Source organism: Cloeon dipterum, chromosome 1 (assembly GCF_949628265.1).
Source record: "Cloeon dipterum chromosome 1, ieCloDipt1.1, whole genome shotgun sequence".
Lineage (NCBI taxonomy): Eukaryota > Metazoa > Arthropoda > Insecta > Ephemeroptera > Baetidae > Cloeon > Cloeon dipterum.
In genome coordinates this window covers 18,426,289-18,448,987 of record NC_088786.1, presented here as the reverse complement: position 1 = coordinate 18,448,987, position 22,699 = coordinate 18,426,289, and the positions used below count along the sequence as shown (strand labels likewise).

At 43.0% G+C, this 22,699-nt stretch overlaps 1 protein-coding gene across 9 annotated transcripts in view; it reads left to right on the top strand.

Annotated features, from left to right (window-relative positions):
- Positions 1-22,699, top strand: part of Rbp6 (RNA-binding protein 6) — a 292,546-nt gene that overhangs the window by 181,918 nt on the left and 87,929 nt on the right. For all 9 annotated transcript variants that reach the window (XR_010574926.1, XM_065485994.1, XM_065486006.1 and 6 more), the window contains exon 4: positions 20,069-20,153. Coding sequence is in view for 8 of the 9 variants with exons in the window: in XM_065485994.1 (XP_065342066.1) it covers positions 20,069-20,153 (85 nt within the window). In the remaining variant the exon portion in view is untranslated. The remainder of the gene's footprint in view (positions 1-20,068; positions 20,154-22,699) is intronic.

Below are 22,699 nucleotides of genomic sequence, written 5' to 3'. Positions count from 1 at the left end.
TGATGTATTAAGAGCCTTGATCCGAGAAATTGTTTGTTTGCTCTCTCTGAATCCAGCAAATCGAGTTTTCCGTATGCCTCTCGGGCTATTACGCAAATCACTTCCTTTGCACTGCCTGGATTTCAATTTATTTCAAAATCTCAAAAGTCCCCCTTCCCTTCTCTTCCGATGACTGCATTCGTACGTTCATCCACTCGAAGGCTGGTGGCAATTAGCACTCTTTGCTTTAATGAAAATAGCTGAAAAACGGGGTCACGTACCGAGCCCGCGAAGCCGGAGGCTATTTTCCCCCCGCGACTGCATTAAGGAATTCTCTCATTTTAATATCGCGCTCGCAGGTAGTTGACTTGAAAATGTCGCCTTTTGTGACACCCGCGCCTCGCATTCAAGAATACGCCAACAATTTCCCGGCACTCCACAAACATTAATTTTAATCAAAATTCCCCTTCGCGTTGCACAAACTCTCTCTTCTTCCCGGTAAAAGGAGGCACACACGCGCGTTATCTTGATTCAAGGGCACCTTTTTAATAAAGCGAAAAAGGCGCGAAAGATGCACACGCACTGCATCTGCGAGATGAACATAGTCGGTGCTAATGCGGCGCCTGTCCAACTTTCCAGAAATTAACTCTGCTAATGTAACAAGGGGAGAAGAGACTGATTTACGGACATCTTACGAAGTGAAAAGTGAAATTAAAATGTTTAGTTGGAGCACAAAATCATCCAGAGTCTAAACAGGACACACGTTGTGCAAATATAAAAGAGCTATGGTGGCGCCTGTACTCGCCTCACAATCAGTTGGTTGAATTGATGGGTTGCTATCGGCAGTCCGACTTGTGTTCGCTACTATTTGCTGGTTTTCACCTTTCCAGAATGCGTGAATTAATTTCACGGAACGAATGACTATCGTTCAAATAAACGACCCCAGTGCGGGGGGCCTTAACTGGACTGGGCTCCCTCTAATCAGGCTCGTGAGCCCATTTTATTCGCTCACAATGTTATTGGGACACTGAGTATTCGCACGAGTTATTCGCTATCGGGGGGGGGGGGGGGGGTCGCCTATCTCTAAAGAGTTAAACCGGTCAAAAAAGACACCGTAGAATCAATATTAAGAGGCACTTCTACTTGTAACTTGGTACTGCGTGCCTGGAGTTACTTATCCAAGTTACTAGTGGCGCCACCATCGTGTATCACACAAATTGGAAAGCAGAGTGCACTTTAAAAAAATCTATGGCAAAAATTAAACTCATTTACGACTTTAAATCATTTATGCCGCAGGTAAAACATAATGTTTGATCTGCGTTCGATTTTACATTCACTAACACCCACGCGACTCGTATTTTCCTTTCAAAAAATGCTGTTTTTTCTATTCAGAGGTGCGATAGCAGCATGCAAATGACTGGGAGCCATTAGTGCAGCATGAGCTTTATGGAGTGTACGTTTGGAGCTGCTGGCGGGCGAAAGATGCGACGAGTGCACAATGGCAGCTCGTAATGGCGCAGACTGCACGGCTCATTAAGCGATTGAGCAAAACGGTGCACTCGGGCCGAGTAATTAGGCGGGCGGGCGGGCGAGCTGGTGCATCGACCATTATCGCAGGGGCTACGTGTAGTGTTGGCTGGCGCTGGCGTATCAATGGCCGCAAAAGACGCGTCAGTCGACGCACACGGCCTGATTGAATTAGCGCCTAATCGCGCACCACTCGGCTGGCTCTCCGGGCTGCCGGCGCGCCACGCCACGCCATAATTCATAATAAACAGCTCAGCCCCACTTAATCTGGCAGTGTTGCGATTATTAATCAACACTCACGCCGACCGACCGACCGGCCGGCCAGCATGGCAACTGCATGAAACGCCCGGCTCTTGATTTTGCGGCCGTGTGTCAATGGGAGAGAGCACTTTTTGCTTGATGCATGGCTCTTTGATTGAATTAGAGAGGACACAGTGCGCTCGCTGTGTTGTTGCTGCCCGTGTGCACACAGTGATAGCGTCACGCTGCTCTCAAAGGCGATGTTTCGACCGTTCTGTTGCGCAAGAGCTAGTTTTGCATGTAAACAACTCAATTTCGAAGAGGATTTTAGTACGTAGAAGGCATGGCTATGTTTTATTGAGAATATTTTGCAAAAAATATAAATTATATCTTACTGAATATATTTTTCACATTGTTGAGATTATTATTCAAATTAAAAATTCAATTAACTTAAAATTGCTGTAAAGAATTCAAATTGACCTCCAAAATTTAAATAAAACACAATGTTATTTGAGAATGAAATCTAGCCCAATTGGAATTAATTTGGTTTTAGGGTAACTTGAGAATCGTTAAGACAAATTTTGACAGGGAGCCCGGCACGCTATAAGGAAGGAAGTAAGCACACTTATTTATGCAGCAGGATTCTCAAACTTCTCTAAGCCAGCTGCTGAGTAAATAAGTAAACTGATCTCTTCTCCTGCGGCAAAAAATTAATAAAAAAAACTTCCGAAAGCAGTTTTACAACTTTAGGGCCGAAAAAAGAGAGGAAGGAGCTGGCGCCGCCACTGCCGCGCGCGCGTTTTACATCAGGCTAATTTGCATACAAATTTCTTCACACTCGCGCGCAACATTGTTTTATTAATAAATTGAGGGAATTTGCTTAATCTATGCGCGCCGTCTCTTGGCTCTCGCTTTAATACGACGTGGGCAGACCCTTGAAACTTAATGTTTCTTTTTATTACTGGCAAACAAAAGGGCTTCTTCGCGCGCTCGGCAGGCAATAGTCGGCGACGAAGACGACGACGAGAGCAGGGCCCCCCAAATGAATGATGGTTGTTGAGCGGGGCAGACAAAGCGGCCGAGCGAGCTGCCTGCGGCAAGACGGATATCCAAAGTGTTAGTGTGATTTATAAACCTACGTGTCAGTGCGGTTAAACAAATGAAGTGGAATTTGAAATTTAAAGGCGCCTAGACCGTAATGGCGGCCGCCTCTGCTCTTTTCCGCACCCTTTCCCAAACTTTGCTGGACAGACGGCGTTTGTTTCTTCTCTAAGTGAGCCGCACGCTAAAATCCGGTGTTACGTCGACTCATTTTTGCCGTGTCTGATGTCTGAAGAGAAAACTCTTACTTGCCGACGTATGATGTCAGAAAATAAACTATAGTCATAGTTTATGCTTCCATTTATAACAATATCCAGGGTTTAGTAAATGGGTGCGACTGTCCTGTGGGTTTTTGGTTTTAATTATTTCTGGAAGAAACCCGTACAGCAGTTTTTTTTTGTAAAAGTATTAGTCACATTTTTCACGGTTGAAAATATTGTTGTAAAAATTATTTCCGCTTTTTTCAAATTTGTCATTTCTTACATACATTTTAGACACTAATGACCTCTTCAAAAATTCAAAAACCAAATTTATAGCAGTTCTATATAGCAGTTAAAATCCAGTGGTCACTTTTAAATTGTTGTCGTTCGTAAAGTCTTATTTATTTAAAGGATACATTATATTTAGAGACTACTATTTTAATTCTTTATTAATTTTACTGAATTTTCCTTACTTAAAATGTAACCAAAAAGAGTTATTTATTGATCTATTTGTTTAATTTAGCCTTCAAGCATTTATATCGCAAATTTTCGGCAGTTTATAGGTAAATTATAAAACTCATATAGTTTTTAAAAAGGATTTTAGCTTTAGGAAAAATACGGAATGTTTAAATTGAAACCCCTGGTAATAACAACGTTTTCAGTTATGGAAGCGTGCAAAGTTTAAAGTGCGTTTTCCCAAGTGGCACTTTTTGCAGAGTGAGGTGCCGAAAATCGATCAGGAAGTGTGTTCTTACTCCAATTGAAAATATAAAGCGTCAAAATTGAGGCTGCGAGTCCATCGCCGCCTTTTTATGCCGTTGCGTTACAAACCAATTTTGACGCCGTAAAACATGGATTGCTGCTGTTTTGCTTCATTCGCCGCTTGTGCGGATGTGCTCGGGTTGTGCTCGCTCTTTCTCTTACGCCCCATCTTTTATGTACCACGCGTCTGTATCGAGCGCCACGGCCATATATAAAGATGCAGCGCCGCTTATTGGGCTAAAATCCAGCAACAGTGTCGAGGTCTTAAGGACGCCAATGTCGACCGGGCTTACCCTCCTAAATGGATAAGTTTGCCGCTCAAACTGCCCACGTCACAGGTGCCTCTGCCCTTAAAACGTGGCTATAAATGGAACGGTCTTGCGAAAGCGAGCTGAGCGAATTTGAAAATTTTGGAACGCTTCTGAAGCGAGGCGCAGGAAACTAATAGGTTTTTTCCAGTTCCAACGTTTGTATTTTTATTGAGCAGAACTTTCAGTACTGTGAATGCGCCAGGAAAAGTATTTTATAGGGTGCAGGAAGATCGTAAACGCCGAGGTCGTGTTTTACATGTTTTCAGAAACTTAGTGGAAACTTGCCTCGGCAATTTCACGACACAGATGCTGCACAGGTTGCATAACTTTGTTAATACCTTATTTGTTCTCTATCATCAATTTCAAAAGTCACATCAAATTAAAATTACAATGTCACATTCAAATATTAAATTTGACTTATTTTCGGTATTGTGTGCATTATCAATCGATAGGGATGTGCAAAAAATTATTTGTTGCTAAAAATGGTTGGTTATTTTATATTTATTAAACTTTTTGGAAAATTTGGCCATTTACAAATAAAAACACACGTTCGCAGGATTCTCTGTAAACAGCGCCACTGGAAGAAGGCGCAACTCGTGGGTATCTTACAATAGGTGTCTGGTTCCTCGAATATCCAAAAAATAAGAAGGCGTGAATGTCGTAAAATTCAACCTTTTCACTGAGATTTTCAGCTAAAATCCTGAATCAACTATCGATTATTTGGATTTGCAGATATAATCGAAAAATCGATTTTCAAAATGTTTCAAGCTTAAGAAACTCATGATTTGCGCTCTTTTGATGGCGGCCTCTGAAAAAATATCAATATAGTTGTCGGTTTACACAATACACATCCCCTATCAATCGAGAAGAAACGTCTACCTTATTCTGACCAAGGAAAAATATCCAACAGCGAATACTTTTACAATCAGACCGAAATATCGCAAACATTTAACCAGCGTTGCGTTGTTCACAATTTTCTTGGACGGAAAGTCAATAACTCACCACTGCGTTTCGTATCTGATGTGTTTGGAACATGGTCGAGACGTGGCGATAAAGCCAGGGTCCATCCGTCACAGTCGATTTTTCATTTCAATTTAACTATCTGCTCTCAATATCACGCACCGTATGGGGAAAGCACGGCAGCAGAGTGAAAGGCGCGGGCTGCTTATGACATAAAAAGTTTTTACGGTCAAATAATGCTGAATAGGGATAAGTTTTATCGCCATATATTACTCAAGCGCGGTTTGCTCCTCTCTCTCCCTCTCTTTTTCTAGTGACAAATAACAGAAGCTGCATACTGTGCATATATGTTTTGGTGATTTATCTGCATTGACCCACCGTGTGTAGATGTATTTTATAGAGAGTAGCTCGCACACGCACCGAAAAGTCAAGAAAATTTATTTCCTGGCCCGCCGCCGCCGAAACCGTTGCCGCCGGGCGCTGAATTAAATAGGCGTCGTTCCAGTTTTATTGTCATTACTCGTGCTATTTTTGCAGCAGATGCTGTCACGACTGAAGCGTCTGCTGAAAATCGCTTGAAAAATTCAGGCGCAGCACTTCTAGCTAACGTCACGAGACAAGTAGTGCCGCTGAAAGATCCGAGCAGTGCTTTTTCCGGCCTGATTGATTGATTTATTTTGCTCTCCTTGCCCGCGAAAGGCAGGCGAAGTGTGCGGTTGCTCCCTTTTTGTTGTCTCCCTTTCATTGTTGGACGGACGCACAGTCAGCGCGCAATTTCTCCTCGTCCTCAAAAACGTACTGGCAATCACAATCACAATTGGGTCGTGTCTGTTTTTGTCACAAACGAATGTTCAATCAACTTAACAGATTTTTATCGCAAATTGTTATGTATCGTTTTTATTTTAAATTACAGCAAAAATTGCTATCTGAATGGCAAAATCAATCAAATAATTAATATTACGAATATTACTTTTTAAAATCAAGTTGTTCGCTCAAAAAAATAAGAAAATTATTTCAAACTTTTTGTGTTAGACAAGTATTAAACTATTAACCGATAAATGATTTTCTGTATTTCAGCAATTTAAACACAAATTAAAAGGCTAATGGAGGCGAAAAGATGGCCACATTGGGCCCAAGCTCCTTTGCGGCCACTCGGGCCACATGTTATCCGCTCGGCGGTGTTATTGGGGCCTGGGACCCAGCAAGCTCATGGCCCACGTGAAGTGCTGTGCAGAGGTTAAAAAAATCAATATTTAAATTTTCAAATATAATTTAATTTCATTCCATTCAAAATTTTATACTTCCACCTCTCATGTAGCAAATAATACGTAATGTAATAAGTTATGTGTACCGAGGCTAGTTGTTAAAAGAAATTCATTCGTTATATTGGACAGTTAGTGGCTGACCAAGACTTTTCTTGAAATCTTGAAGCGCCCCATGAGCTCAACTTTTAATCCAAAGTCTCAAAGAAAGAAAGAAAGCATTTTTACTTTAATTTGGTGTTTGTTACTCGAGTCGAGTTAACATGGCTATCTCACTAAGGTTTCCCTTTTCCGACTGAGAACTAAATAGCAACATTTGCCAGGTTTGCACGTCATTCACAAACGTGAGCAAGCCGTACCTGCAAGTGGCAGGCCACGCTACGAAGCTCGAAAGCCTAGTTTAACGAGCCGCCACAAAACACGGCAAGATGGGAGGCCGGCCGAAAATCTAAAGTACCCAAATTTGATTAGCCCTACCGGATCATATTTTTCAGAGAGCAAAAACGAGCTGCCGCGCAGTATATGTGTAATTTCAAAAGTGGTTTAAAAAGGCGAAGGTAAAGGGATGAAAAGGGGAGACTATGTGCTGACGAGCTTGTAAATACAAGCCATCGGCATTTTGATTATATTTTCCTCCTTGCTGTGTTTTGTTTGTGTGTGTGGTTTTGTGTAATGAAAACAACAAGTAGAGCTTGAACAACGCGCGCGGCGGTGGCGGCAGCGGTGTAGTCGGGTTATTTTTGTTAGTTACGCGTCCGTCGACTTTTTCGTTCTCTCGTCACTTTCCTTGCTTGCATGTTCTTTACGCCTTCAGCTCATTATCCGGCGCTTTTTCACGTTTTAAGTCTGACTGACTTAAAACGTGAAACGCGCTTGTTGTTATCCTTCCCACCGCGACTCGGCATCCGAGAGCATTCTTTAATTACCACAACTAAAGAGAGAGAAAAGTGCGCGGAGGGAAAGGAAAAGAAAAGCTTGCAAATGAAGCAGCCTGCAGATGTGACGCGCATAATTTTTTCCCTCCTCCGAATCTTTTAATCTATTCTCCGTTTAATTTAATTTAATACTTTCCGCGAAGAAAAAACACTTCTTTGCACCTCCCTCTCGCGGAATTCGCCAGCCCGGGATATTAAACATTCTAATTTTGAATTCCCTCTCACTTGTAATTTTTTATCTTTCCTCTCCGCGCGACTATTCTTCTCTTACTTTCGTCGCTCCGCTCCCTTCATCTGCATTGCACGCCGTGCTTTTTCTTTTAATTCCAGCTAAAGCCTTCTGGCCTGGAAAAGCAGCGTGGCCAATATAAAGTTTGTAAACTCTATTCAAAGCCTGATTTATGGATTTCACACGCAGCTGCAGAATTTTTTAATCTCATTTCCAACACCGCTCCATTGTTACCTTTTGGTTTTGGAGTTAAATTATTTAAAAAGTGACAAAGCAAACTCCCTTTCTTTATTTGGATTTTACGTTGGATTCAATTAAACGCGTGTCTCTCCTACCGATTTTTTATTAACTTGCCTCCCTCAAGTCCTGCGAGGGAGAGTATTGGTTCGAAGCCTTTGCGTGATAAATTTATCCCGAAATTCCCTCCAGTCTTCTTTCTTTATTAACGGGTGTGTTTCTTGGTATCTTTCAGATAGGGAAATATATACATTTGTCATTTGAGGATTCTCTTTGCATTGGGAATTGAAACAATGATTTGTTTCGAATCTCGAAAAATATGTTTTAGAAGAAAATATTTGGAAAATATGTTTCAATGCTACAACTGGCAAAATGCTTTAGATGCCATGATTCCTACACTGATAATCAATTCGATTGCATTCCCATTTCCAAACATTTGGGATAAAGTCAGGATAGCCTTCAATTACTTAAAAAACGGCTTTTCTTCCACGTCGAATCCTCTTATGTTGCATATACATGCCTAATTCCAAGTTCCAAGGTATGCAGATCACGCAAACAAGTACCCAAACTGCGAAACGGGATATTGATTTAGTTTTTGAAGGCAAAAGAGAGGGTAAAAGCCTAAAAAGCACGCTCGTCAAGCCCTCCCTCGTCAGAGAGCGATGAAAAACAGTCGTTTTTGCAGACGAATGATCCAACCGACGCTCGCTCACTCGCTCTACTCCCGCGAGTTGAAATAATTAATTTACGTGCTTAAAGATGCTTTTTTGCCGGAATTCGAATTAAATTACGCCGCGCGTCGGGAGTGATGGGCGAGAGAGGAGCCGGCTGGGCACACACACCAAATCCCAATCTACCCTCTCTCTTTCTCTCGGCAGCATTTTTGCAGATTTGCTGATTTTTCCATGGAAAACTTTTCTGCTTATGATGCAAGGGTAATGAAAAGAATATACGCGCGCGCGGGCGCGAGGGGCAGGATGAAAAAAGTCATAATTTATTTCCCCTTTTTTGCGTGCGTGGCTAACACATACGCACGCACGGGGCGGCCGGAGTTTTCTGCTCAACGGCGATAATTCATTATACACACGGCCAAATTTACAACGGACCAACTTCTCTTGAGAGAAAGAGAGCACAAAACTTTTGTCGATACTTCATATTAGGGCGGAAATTGAAAAATTTATGGCTTGTAGCAATTATTGAACAGCGGCGGACGCTCGGTCGGTCGGTCGGAGGGAAAAAAAGAGGGAAGGAGCCATTTTTTGCAGCACGCACTTTTTTATTTTTCCCTCGCAAAGGCAGGCAGGTGCTTTATGGGGTGGTCAAGTATTTGGGAAACAAAACACGTGCCCACCTCGGCCATTAATCACGGCTGCAGTTTCGCCTCTGCTCTGCTCTGCTCCTCAACTCTGCTTTGTTACCTGCCGCACACAACGCATTACTGCCAGCGAAAAATAAATGCGATTGGATTCTTGGCGCAAAATGAAGGCGAGGAATTTGAAAGGAAAATCGAGGCTGAAAGTGATCTGGAAAATTGGAAAGTTGCGCGCTGCAAGAATAGTCGGCCGCACAGCCTTAGAACACAAAGAGCTTTTCAGCAAAATCCTGCAACCGCCGGACCCTATTTTATTAATCAAACGTCCTTTCATCTGGAAAAGTTGCCGCCGCGAGAACTTTTTGCGCTGCTCTCATTGTTTGCAAAAGAATGCTGCAAGGCAACTTCAATCAGGCTCGGACGCAAACCTATCTTGACTGATTGGAAATATCTGCAAAAATGGGAATCGAATCGCCGGCGTCACCCACCGTGGATTGATTAAAAATGCAATCACGCCAAATTGGCCGTAATCGAGTTGAGCAGCACCCTGCAAATCGAGCAATGAAAACTAATTTGCGCGTTGGAATTTGAATGATTAAAATCAATTTTGCCGTTTGCCGCGTCGATCGCCGATGAAACAAACAATAACACACACTCGCCAACAGTTGCAAAAGGCATTGGGCGGCAAATGCGGTGCATGTAAATAACGTGCACGCCGGGTGTAATAGCCGCAGACACTCACACACGTACGCCAACTCTTTATGGGCTTATTTTGCACTGTGGGTGGTGCACCCCCAGCGATCGCTTTAATTTATAAAAGTGGCACGTTTGATCACAATGCTAATAATAATAATTTCCATCCACGCGGTGCCATTCCGATTCATCTCCCGTGCATTGGCTTTATCGAATTTTGCGAAATTTGATAGCGAATTACGAATTATTGCTGCGTTGTGTTTTTGTAAAGGATGAAAACAACGGGGGTGAACAATTTGAACGATTGCCATTATGGAATAAAAATTCTTGGATTTCTTCATATTTGGCATATGAAACACCTTTTTTTAGAGAGAAAATATGTTTTATTTTTGTCTTACTGTCACTAATAAAATACTTAGTCGACTGAGTCATCTATAATTTAAAAAAATGTGGTAGCCAAGCAGGCGTGTTGTATGATTGCAATAATGTCTGTTCATATAAATTCCGCCAGACAATTCTGTTCAATGAGCTTTTTTATTTATTTTTAATTATTAACGCATTTTTAAATTATAGATTTAATTGTAAGTTTGCCAAAACTTTTTTTCATCAATTAGGCTGTGTACTTCGGTAAATAAGTTATGCATTCCGTCAAACAACTGACAATTTCAACAAGTAAAATAAAATCATTTCAGTTGAGAAAGACTGTCACCACAAGCGGAAATGTGCAACCTTTTTTGGCACTGAGAAGTTGACGAGGCACAGGTTGGAAGTGCTGCTCGCTTTCGTCCAATTCTCGCATTTCCGGGCTAATTGCGGAGCGGAAGCGGCGTCGTTTAAACCTGCAGGCAGAACACATAAGCTGGGTGAAACATCATCTCATTTTCTGCAGAACAGCGTTTTGTACGTTTACTCCCAGGCGCGCTGCACCGCTGGATTACACAGGGAAGAAGAGTGCGAGTGAGAGCTAGTGCGGCCCGGCTCGAAAGTAGAGTGCTCGAGCCGAGCCGTATATTTTACATCACAAAGCGCGCGCGGGCGGGCGGGAGGGCTGGTGGCCGCGGCAAGAAAAGGGCCGCTGCACGTGTGTGCGTATGTGAAGTGGGTGTTATTAATGTCTTCCTGTTCCTGCACGGAATGATATTATTTTTAATAAATGTGCGTGGTCATACTCTCCTGCGGCGGCGGCGGCACCACCACCAGTGGTGGCAAGCTCACATTTTGTGGAACGTGTCCCGCGCTTAATTTGGCTCGACACCGGTCCCGATCTACATGATAAAGTCGCAAATTACAGGCGGTGCGTGCGAGCACCTGACTGCCTCGCTTCGCCCTCTGCCTGTGTGAGGGATTTCTTTGGATATTAGCTGTGTCAATAATCTGCTCTCTCGCACGGGTCCTTTGAAGCTTTTCCCGGGCCCAAAACTTTTGTGTTTACCCAAGCAGCCGCTTTTAAACGAGTTTACCCTCCCTCGACCAGGTGTGATGTAATTGAGGCAATCTCTCTTTAAAATGTTAATTCTACGGCATCTGTTGCTAGCGTGAATGAGCAAAAAGTGATCCGAAATTGATGGCTTCATGGAAAGTTTTATCTTTTTCATAATTAGTGTTTGTTAGATTGAAGCTCTACCGCACTAATTTTGAAGCTATATTTGCCTTCCTAGTTCCTAACTTAGATATCTTCTCTTGTGATATTCTGGAATAAAAGATTGTTGCGAATATTTTATTCAAATCAATTTGTCCATGTCAATTTTTGGCTGACCTTATTATTGATAAGGGTTAAAAATAATGGATTATTTTAACTTCGGTGTCTCAGCATTAAAAATCAGTTTATTATAATCAATTGTACCATCAATAAAATAGCCGCTTGTTTCTTTTCCACTAGAAACGATAAATTATCGAGTTAACCATTGGAAGGAAAAATTGTTATTTAATATTTAAATTTTTATCGTTTTTATCTTGGAAAACTCGTCTCAGTGAACAGAAAGCTTTAAAAAAAAATGCTTCGTATGTGTCTAAAATCGCAGGAAAACCGTAAAAGCTTTTTAGGATAAATCAAACTATCGATTTACTTGTTTTGCCGAATTAGTGAATGTTCAAAATGTGTCAAAAGATTAAAAAACTCATGATACGTGCTAGTTTGATGGCCCAAACATCTTAGCGGCCACAGATAAAAATAGCACGTAATTTGTTTTGAAAATCCCTAGTAACTGGTTTTAAAACGTGTTAATAGAAACCAAAAGCAAAGAAAGTCAGTAAAATTGTTATAAATATTATATTGTAGAGGCTATCTATTTCTATTTTATAAATAATTATTTATGAACTAAACTCATATAGTTCATGTAAAAATGCTTAGCATGCCATATAAGTGTTGAGTTTCATTCTCTACAGTTGTTTTGAAAAAAAAACATGTTTATATTGGAATGTGCTGGTTATTGCAACTTCTCGTCAAACACATTGGGTTGCAACTTTACTGCAGCTCAATCACAATTGCAGCCGCTCGCGGATAATTGCATTGAGAGCACACAGTGTTTTTCCCCGTGGCTGAGCCCAACATGCTTTTCGCAGCAAATCCGAGCCGAGCGAAGGAACCTGCAGCGCAGCGTGTGCGAAATTGGTTCTCGCAGCTCTCTATTGCAAACATGAACTGGCTGGCTCTCTAGCAGCCTTTATTGGCATGGAAAACATTGAGCAAACGATGCACGTTCCTGCTGAATGACAGGGTAATCATCAGTGGTTGCCGCCGCCGCACCGTCCCGTCCCGCCCCGGCCACTACTTTGTACGCGCTGGATGCCCGGCTCTTGTAAACACGCAGATATCGCAGGTACCCAGATGAAGAAGATATCCAGTGCTGACCGTTTCCAATAATACACCGCCGCTGTCGGGTGCAAGCTGCCGCCGCCGCCGCCACTGCCGATATTGAATCCCTTATCAGATTTTAACGTGTGCAGCTCGAATTCACTTACGTGGGGCGGCGCGGGGATTCATTCCGTTGGGTCGTTTGGGAAAACAACGCCATTTGTAACGGGGCTGGGTTATGCATTGCCGGCATCAGCGGCAAAATCAGAGCCATTCCTCTGGACGAGCGCGGCGAGCATTTTTCCCGCCGCCGATTGGCGAGAATGAGTTGCGGCGTGCCTTCCGTATTAATGAAGCAATTTGGCAGCTTCCTCGGCCGTATACACAGCAACGCGGATGCTGGTCGGTGTAATTGATTGTTCAATCGAGCTAATGAGCTCTTTTATTTAGATCGGTTGCTTTGAGAAGAAGCACGCCAAGGGTCGAATTTTTCACCCGTTCGGCGCAGCGGGGCTGTTTTTTGTCATTCGCCCTTGCCAATAACAAAGCTGTCTTCAATGATTGATCACCTGCTCGCACATATAGATTCGCGCCGAGACCCTTCTTCGGCCAAAAGAAGCCGGCCGCGCGCGCGGGGAGCAAGAAAAAATGGAGCACATTGTGTGTAAGTGTTGCTGGATCACCACCAAGAGGAGTAGTTTTCCCTCCCAATTCACATAAATCCACATCGAATTTTTATGTAATAATATAGCAGCCCAGAGGATCGAGCGAGAGAAGAAAAAACAGCAACTCCGTCGGGGGAGAAACATAGATAAAATAGCAAAGATATCGACGATCAATTTCTGCCAATAACCGTTTCGGAAGAAATTAAGCCGGCAGCAGCAGCAGCAGCAACACACTCGGTGTATTGAAATCTTTTTCAATATCTGCAAGCACTTAGTTTAATGAAAACTCTTCTGGCCCCTGACTCCTATTCGCTTCTTGCTGCTCTCGCTCCCCAGTCGTGTTTTGCTCTGTCTCTCTTTTTTCTCGGCAGATACGATCAAAAAATTTATGGAATCACGCACACCAAGCCCTCTGGGTTGTGGAAAGTGAACAAATTCTTTACAAATTTTTCCGTAAAAATCATCCCGAATCCGATGCACATTCAATTGAAAATGATCAATATTTTATATTGCAGATTAAATCAAATAAATTTTTTGATAGAGTGAGAAAATCTTCTGCGATTATACAGACAGTACTTAAAAAATTCAAAAAAATAGAAATTGCTATTAAGAGAACAAAAACAAAACTTATAATTGATAATTTTCGCAACAATAACTAAAAAACAACAGGAATCATATTCACAAGTCACGTTTTGATTCGGCTGTTGCTAGATTATAAAGTTTATTTTGCAATGACTACTTTCACAAGAGAACAACAAGGAAAGAAAGGCTAAAAATTTAAAAAATAAAATGTGAGAGACAAAAATTATAGCACTTTCTCGCACATATTGTGTGGCTGTTTCGGCCTCGAAGGCCTCATCAGTAGTACTTTACCTCCAAAACAAAATTTGTACCACAAAGAATCTTGAATGAGCGTTGAATGATCGTTGAAAACGCCCGCCTGCACTCATCTGAGTGCAAACGAAGAGAGAAACAATGAAATTCTGGAAATCCCAAAACTCCCTGTGACAAAAATTCTCTCTTACAACAATTCAACCTAGCCAAAAATTCTATATCTTTTTTTAGCTTTTTTAAAAAGTGAAAAACTGATCCAAACGTCACTCAAATTCTGATATACAGTTTAAAATCGACCAACGCGAAACATGTCCGTTATGGTCTCTCAGGGGTAGTTTTAATAATCAGCCCATGTAACGCTGGGGTATCAATTCCTTACCATTTAAATGTTTTTGGACCAAAGATTTCGGCAGACTCAACAAATTCAGCCCCTCCCCAAAGTAATGCATCAACAAAAGCGAGTTTACACCCTTGTTTGCCGAGCGCGGTGGCAAAAACAAACTTGCTCCCATTCATTTTCCGCCACCCGACATTCCAGATAAAGGAATCAATCTGGGATCGATTCGTGCTGCGGCAAATAAAGCAAGGTATGATCTCGCGCGCACAATATGGACGGTGCAAGGGAAAAAGCGGAGGTATGCCATCCCTCGGTTGTAAATAAATGTATATCTCCGTATTATTAAAGATGGGGCGTAAGTGCAGCGGTGTAGCAGTAAACCGTAGGATTGAATGGGAAAGTTGCCCGTGTCAGCTTTTCTTTTCCCAAATTATTGATATATAGCTTGAGAAAGAAGAAGTGTATCGCTGGTGAAAAGGGAAGAATGTTATTTTATATTTATCCTGGGCGTTTTTCTTATCCCGGAGAGTAGCGATTCTTCTTTCTTTTCTACGCCGACTATAAAAATGTTTGGCAAGTCAGCGAGAATTCCTTGGTGCAGAATTTCGGGACAAAAGGTAGGACGCAAAAATGCCAAAAATTTAATTCGCAGTGCGAGGACGACGTTAAACTCTGCCAACAAACTTTTTCACTTTGTTGAGCGCTGAATAAATGACGACACACTCCAGACGCACACACTCGTTTTTTTATCACAGGCACGTCAAGAAAATAAAAACCGAAATATCACGAGCAGGAATGAAATCCATTCTCCTTTTGCCCGTGCATATACTTGCGTGTTTGTTTAAAGAACAAAGAAGGCGGCGCGGAATATTTCATTTCGCCAGACTGATTTTTTTTTCGTCATAGCCGCGGTGTCATGACGCAGCATACCACGAAAATAGCTCAAAGTGTTGACGCCAGAGTGAATTACACCAATCCTAAATTCTGTCGCTTATGAGATTCCATTCTCCGCAAATGGCTGTCGAGGAATGACAAGGAAAGTAATAATTCCCTTGCTCGAGGAAGAGTAGAGCGTACATTTTTCCATTCCGGCAGAGATGTAGTTGTTTTTGTTATATCTATTCCAGCGGTGCTAGCTTTGCTTTAATCGCAGTCGCCTGTCAGAAGTTGAATTGTTATTAATTAAATTAAAGTTGCCCATTTAATCTCGTCAAGTGCACAAAGTTCGGGTGCGCGCACAGGTCTGGTTAGACGTATTCACGGCAAACTGGCGAACTGTTTCATCTCCGCGTGTAATATGTTGCTGAAGATAGATACATCTCTGCCGCCCTACTCTCGTCAGTGAATATGTGCAGCAGCCCAGATGAGCAACTCAAAGAGAGAACAATGCATAGATCATAATCATCATCATCATCAGCGGCACACTGTGCACCAGCTTTTGCGCCTAATGGATCCTAACAATGGATTGTACAAAAGACGGCTGCTTGAGCATTTATTATCATGTATTGTGCAGCTGAGAGAGAGAGAGAGAGAGAGAGAGAGAGAGAGAGAGAGAGAGAGAGAGAGCCATTCGAGGAGCATGCCTTTGTTCCCTCGATTCAGCCTAGATTTAATTAGAAATGCGTGCCGCGTCCGCCATCGACGATTATCTCTGCACCTTTCGGAAGACGTGTTGCACGCGCGCGTCTTCAACTTCCTTGACTGCTCTCGGAAAAGCGTGCCAGTGAAAAATTCATGGTATGGAAAAGAGCAGTTTTATTAAATTATCTCTTTACTCGACGCCACTCGAGAGTGGCAGGTTGACTTTAGATTTAACTTTCCGAAGCGTAAACTGTCAATAAAACTGCGCACGATACCAGCCTTTCCGTGGAAGAGCCACTGAAAAGGAGATTTTCGTAAAATTTTAAGTCGGCTTCCCTCTCGTACATTTTAAGTGAGATGTTTACTCATTATTTGCTTTCAAACAAGGAGGATTAAAAGCTTGAGTATTTTTCTATAGAATTGATATCTATATTAGAAGTTAAAAATAAATCAGACCTTTCAAATCCCGTCTCAAGTGTTTTGTTATAAAGTTCCCGCACTACTCCACAGGAGAAATATTAGCGTTCTCTGGCAGGAGGTTTCGCAAGAGCAAAATTATAAACAACGTTGTTCTTTGATTAAATTGGATCATTTCTCAGTACTCGTGCGTCTGCACCCGGGGAGTTAGGATTAAATTTGCAGAAGAGAAATACACGGTAGATTGCAGATGTGTAAAGTGCACTTTCTTGCAACCAGCGAGCGCAATAAAGAATGCACGAAGAATAAATTTTAATGGAACAATTTCTATTAGCCGAGAGGAAGGCGCCCAAGTGGGCAAAGGGCGAGGAGGCAAGAAATTCTCGCTCGCTCAAAGTGCGGGTCTATTGTTTTAAAATATATAACCAGAACCTAAGGCGGGCCTTTTTGTTTTTGCGCGTCAACCCTCGCTATTCGTTATATTCTCAACTAGCCGAGGGAAGGAGAGCGAGAGAGAAAGAGGCTCGTTGCTTGTTCCGCCGTTCTTGTTATGGATAGAAATAGCTCGAGTTCAGTTGTCTTGAACGAAATTGGATTTTATGGCCTTTACACCATCCACTCGCCACACATCCTTCTGTCGGCTGGCTCACTTACTCACTGCTGCTCTCCTCCTCGCCGTCGGGAGACCAATCTGCTTCATATCCTTATCGTCTAATGGAAATAATAGTCTGCTAGCCCTTTTTTGCATCCGCGCTGCGCGCACTTGGAACTTGTTCGACACGACATTTAGCCGGCGCGATCGATGCGCGGTGTCGCGGAAGAATCGGCGGAAAAATCGCGCAATTTTGCCCCCGGGGTGTGCGACGTTTCAATGAATAAATCGTCAGGAATTTGCATAATCCTACTGTTCCGTCGCTCGCTGACCACATGACATGTATGTTCTAGTGCGAGGAGGGAAGTTTTAAATTTTCACGCATGAACCACTCCACCCAGCCCTTTTCTCTCATTTCAATTTTTCCTTTTCTAGTTTTCATGAATAACGGTTTCACGCTATTTGATAAACTGACTGCTACGATGGCTTGAATAAACGTTTTTTCTTTCATTTTCAATTTAAATAATGGGCTGAAATTAGAATTTCAAATAAACAACGAAATTTAGAACTGGGGTTCTATCGATAATTATTTTTTTCGGTAGTTGCCATGATGTCAAGACCATCAAATGAGTACGATAAACATTGTTATTTAAGCATTCTGACGTATTTAATTATTGAATATTCCTGCAAAACAACTAAATCGATAATAGGATTTTAGCTATTAATCTGGCTAAAGACGTCAAATTTACGACTTTGCCTGTGCCAGCAGACGCATTTTTTATTTTACGCCCCCATTTGAAAATTCCCACGAGTTGCACCCTCTTCTAGTGGTCACCGTTTACAGAAAATCCAGGGACTTTTTTTTATTAATAATTGCAGTATTTTTCTACAGTTTCATGGAAATCATGGCACTTTTTGGCAACGTAAATAAAATATTGTCCGTTCAGAAACAAATTATCTACCGATTATTCTTGTAAAATCGAAAACTAAACTGATTCTTTTTCAAGTAAATATTTAACAAGGCTCAGGCGAACCACAGGACTATTTCTAAATTTTCCTTCTCAGTCGGAAGACATGCTTCCTCTTTGAAATTAAATCCCGGAATCCGCCAACATAGCGTTGGCTATTGCAGAAGAAACGAGTGAAATTTAGCCTTTTTTCCCGCTGCACAATCTCGGCAGGCTCAATCTCGGGTGTCGTTTTTTTTCGGTTCCGCTGGCCGATCCGGTGGCGTGATAAATCAGCGGGCAAGGGCCGAGAAAGACGACGAGAGGCGTTTTTGTCTCAGGCTGGGCTCGCATTCCATCATCCGCGCGTTGCTTAATGGCCTGCCGCTAATACGGCGCCGAGGTGAAACACACGTATATTAAAGGACAAAGCGCTGTGTGGACTCTGAACAAATTGCGCGCAGACACATACACACAGACACCCGAGGACTTTGGGAAACGTCATTCATCAACAAACAAGGCCGAGGCCAATTTCCTCGTGCAGGTCATTTGCTGCGGTGCGGTGGCCACGCGCACCAACCATTTTATTGCGAATTCGCAGCTCGCTTGATTGCCACGCGCCGCGCGCGGAGAGGAATAACAGCCGGCGTTGTTAAAATTTTAATCAACTGCCAATAATAAAGCCGGCGGTGCCGCGTCGCTGATGACGCCGACGGCAAATCGATAGTGATTTGCACCGCACCTGCCCGCCTGCCGGTAGGAAATTAAGGTGACTGCGCTCGCTCACTCGTTTGTTCGCTGCTGCCTGCCACTATGATGACGAAAAGCAGGCAAAACATTTAAGCCGATTAATTGGCAAATATTTTGACGCCGCCGTGTGTACGGAGGTGCAAAATTCGCGCTCTTTTGCGGCTGGAATTTGGCTCCCCCTTCGGCGAAGCACACACACACACACGCTAATGGAATCTGCGCATCAAACCACACGCAAAATAGAATTCTTGTATGACGGCGTGAATCGGGAAAATTGCGAAAAATTCGCAATTGGCTCTTTGAGGTCGCTTCCGTTGACTCGCAATCAGAGAACGTTTCACTAATTACTCCGGTGTGCGAAGAGCCAGTTGAGTGGGTGTGCGGCAAAAACAGCTGCGAGAATCGACGCGTGGAAATTTACGGGCGAAGAAAAGCGGCAGCAAAAGCAATATTTTTGCAGTCGAGGGACGCAATGTGTCAAAACGTCGGCCAATTTCCCTCGAATTAGGCGGCGAAGGCGTGGGCCGCGAGTGGACGAGCAAGGATTGCATTTTATTTATGACTCGGCCGGCGGTCCCAGCACTGCTTGGTATTAATGGAAACGTGATTGTTGCCATAAATCACAACTGCAAAGTAGCCGCTTCTTGTTTGCTCGCCGTGTGTCTGCTGATATCCCTCGAGTCCTGCGGCGCCGTGTGTTTATAGGTGGGTCAGGGGTCACGTGTGTTGGGGCCAGACATAAGTTAGCCGCTGTCACGCCCGTGAAAAATCTCCACACTTCTTCCTGAAACATGTATTCGCTGCGGATCCAATTACAATTCATCTTCCTTTTTTAATTCACCACGTGCACTCGGCACAGTGTAAACGCTTCATCAACATGGTTTCTCATCATCAAGCACGCTTTTGATGAATGAAATTCCGACCCAAACGGATTTTTGCGTTTTTATTTTCACCAGGCCGACCAGGGCTTAATAACATCACTTTTTTATCAACCCTGCGCTGGGGGAAAAGAGCACATCTCGTCTGGCAATATCTTTAAATTTCATCAATTTGGTTCTAAACTTTCGCTTCAGCAGAAATCATTCAGCTGAACAGTCAAAGTGGTGCTCCGACTTTGACATAGCCGGCGGACTAGATGCTGAAAGGGATGAAGCCGGCGAATGATGATGATGATGATGATGATGCGAAAGAGGAAATTTCCCATATATGTGATGTGTACACGAATAGCTCTCTCTCTCTCTCTCTCTCTCTCTCTCTCTCTCTCTCTCTCTCTCTCTCTCTCTCTCTCTCTCTCTCTCTCTTCTTTTGCCAGTCTGCTACTCTGTAATATTTTATATAATATGCAATCTTGTATTTTGTCTGACGCTGGAATGAAATCTGATCAACTCGATTTTATGTTGCAGGGGTTTTGGATTTCTAACCTTCGCCGACCCATCTAGCGTAGACAAGGTCTTAGCTCAAGGCACACACGAGTTGGACGGAAAGAAGGTAAGAATACTTTTGTCATGACTGTATTTTCATTTTTGGCATCGCCGGGAATCAGAAGATATCGGATACTATACCCCCAGAATTTTTCAAAGAAATTCAATCCAAGTAATTGAACTTAATTATATAAATGATTGAAAAAATTCCTCGTGAAGATTTGGCTAGCACTATATTTTTAATTTAACGTTTCCCCCGTTTAATAATCAAATTTTGGTGGTGAGCACGCGTTTGCGAGGATGTAGTGCGTGGAAGAAAATCAGCAGAAGCAGCAGCACTCGCGGCCGGGCCGCGATGAATTATGAACTTGCAAAATGGGCCGCTTTTAATGGATGAGGAGAAAAGAACAAGCCCCGCGTATTAATTATATAAGAAGGCTGGAAAAATAATTAAGTGGTTGGAGGCGAGCAGGAGCGGAAGGGCGGCAGTGTTCCGAACGAGCAAAGCAGGGAGTCTGCCTGCCCGGGGACGTAGCATAAACAAGCAAACGCGTGCGTCCGAAATTAAGTGGCTTACAGTGCAATTTTGCATTATGACGCCGGGATTAGACCGCAGCACTAAATCTGCCGCCGCCGCCGGTCTTGATGAGATTTACGCCGAGCACAACAACAACAACATGCAACTCTCGGCGGAATATCAAAACATACTTGAAGCGAATTGCAATGCAACTCGCTCTAAAGCTGCATAGCCCTCTAATATAAATTACAGCGGCGGCTGTGGCGCAAATTGATGGCGAGCGCGCTGGAAAAATCGGCTGCTGCACATTGTAGTACATAGCCAGGCAGCCAACCGACAGACCGACCAACCTCGAGAGACGTGCATACGCTCCGTTTGCGCTGCAGAATTCATGCACTCACTCTCGGCGTGGGCATGAAAAACAACCGCGTGCACACAGTCGAATGCGCTGCTCTCGCATGGCATTTGCATGCAAGTTTATTTCTGCCCAAGCAATTCTCTCACTTGTCTCGGCCGAGTTACAGCAGTGAATGTGAGTGGAACGTTCTCTAAAGGTTTTAATTTTGCTCCAGCATTCAATGCAGCCACCACTGCTCCATGTCTGTATTTACAAGCTCGTCAAGCAGTTTTGCTTCCTCCCAATGTAGCATAATTAGTCAAGACCTATTTTTCCTCCCAATCAAAAAAATGTCCACGGGATTATTTTGTATGGCTCTCATAAAATTATATTCATACAACGTAACTTGCAAGTACCAGCGGATGACATGCATTGAAGCATTTTGAGCTTCATATTCAAGAGGTGGAATCTGAGTTTAAAAAATATACGTTTAGTTTAAAAATAAATAGAAACTCTAAACTGCCTCTCGGCTACACAATTAACATTAAATGGAAAAATTAGGTGAGGTGCGTGAATATCAGTCTTTGTTCGTTAGGCAATTTTTTAACATTTCTGAGAGATAAAAATGTGGTAAAAAATTGCCTCACGAACAAAAACCGATCTTTACACACTTCACTTTGAAGTATAACGTATATTATCAATATTTTCTATCATTAGTTAAACAACAACATTCTGGTATTTGAGGTATTCCCTGTAATTTGTTTTGCTCCGTGCACCATTTACTCTGTAAGATTACATCGATTGCAGTAACTGTGTCTCCGTTAATTTCTCTCTGCAATAAAAGAGCCATCACTGGAATCAATTTCTGCAGCAACAGAAAAGTCACGTCCTAGCAAGTGGCGGAAGAGATCGGATTCGAGCGGCATGTGATCCGTGAAATAAACACACAATACACCTCACCTCTTTCCTTCGACTGACTGATCCACGGGGCATAAAATTGCCGGCAGAGCTGTCCAGCTGTCGGTGTAGGATCAAAAGTGATCTCGTTTTACTGGAGCAGCGCTCTGGGGGACAGCTAGACGCGGACGCGAGTATTAATTACACTCGAGTTGGACGCAACCGTGGAGTTGCTTCATCAAAGACAGAGCCGACATGAAAGAGTTCGTTTAAAAGTCTTTGACTCAAGGAATACGAGAGAGCGAGCGCCACGCGGGAGGAAGGAAGCTAGTACGTACGGAATGAATGCGTTCATCGGTGCGAGAGAGAGAGAGAGAGAGAGAGAGAGAGAGAGAGAGAGAGAGAGAGAGCTCTAGGAGAGGGTGTGCCTCGTGGTACGGTGGGTGCCTCGAACAAAGGAGGAAAAAGAGGGAAATAAAAGGGACAACTGGGGAGTTTTGCCAGGCTGTAATATGGAAATGGTTCCTGCATACTAATATAGGGCAGGAGAGTACATAAGACACCGCGCGCGCTGCACAGTTCATGCGCGCTGTCGTCAATATGGAATTTATATAGATTGGCTTTTTGCGTCTCCGCGCGCGCCAAGGGGCAAAGGCAAGATGTGACTGGCTCTTATTGCTGCTCCGCCGTCGGAGAAATGCAAATCTCGCCATCGGAGAGAATGAATAAGAAATCCCTTTCTTTCCCTCAGTAATCGGTGCGAATTTTAATAGCGTGCCTCAGCGCGTCCAGGCCAAATCCGAGAGTGAGAATCAAAGGGATGAATTAATTAATGCGCCGAACAGGAGCTGCCGGGTGGTTG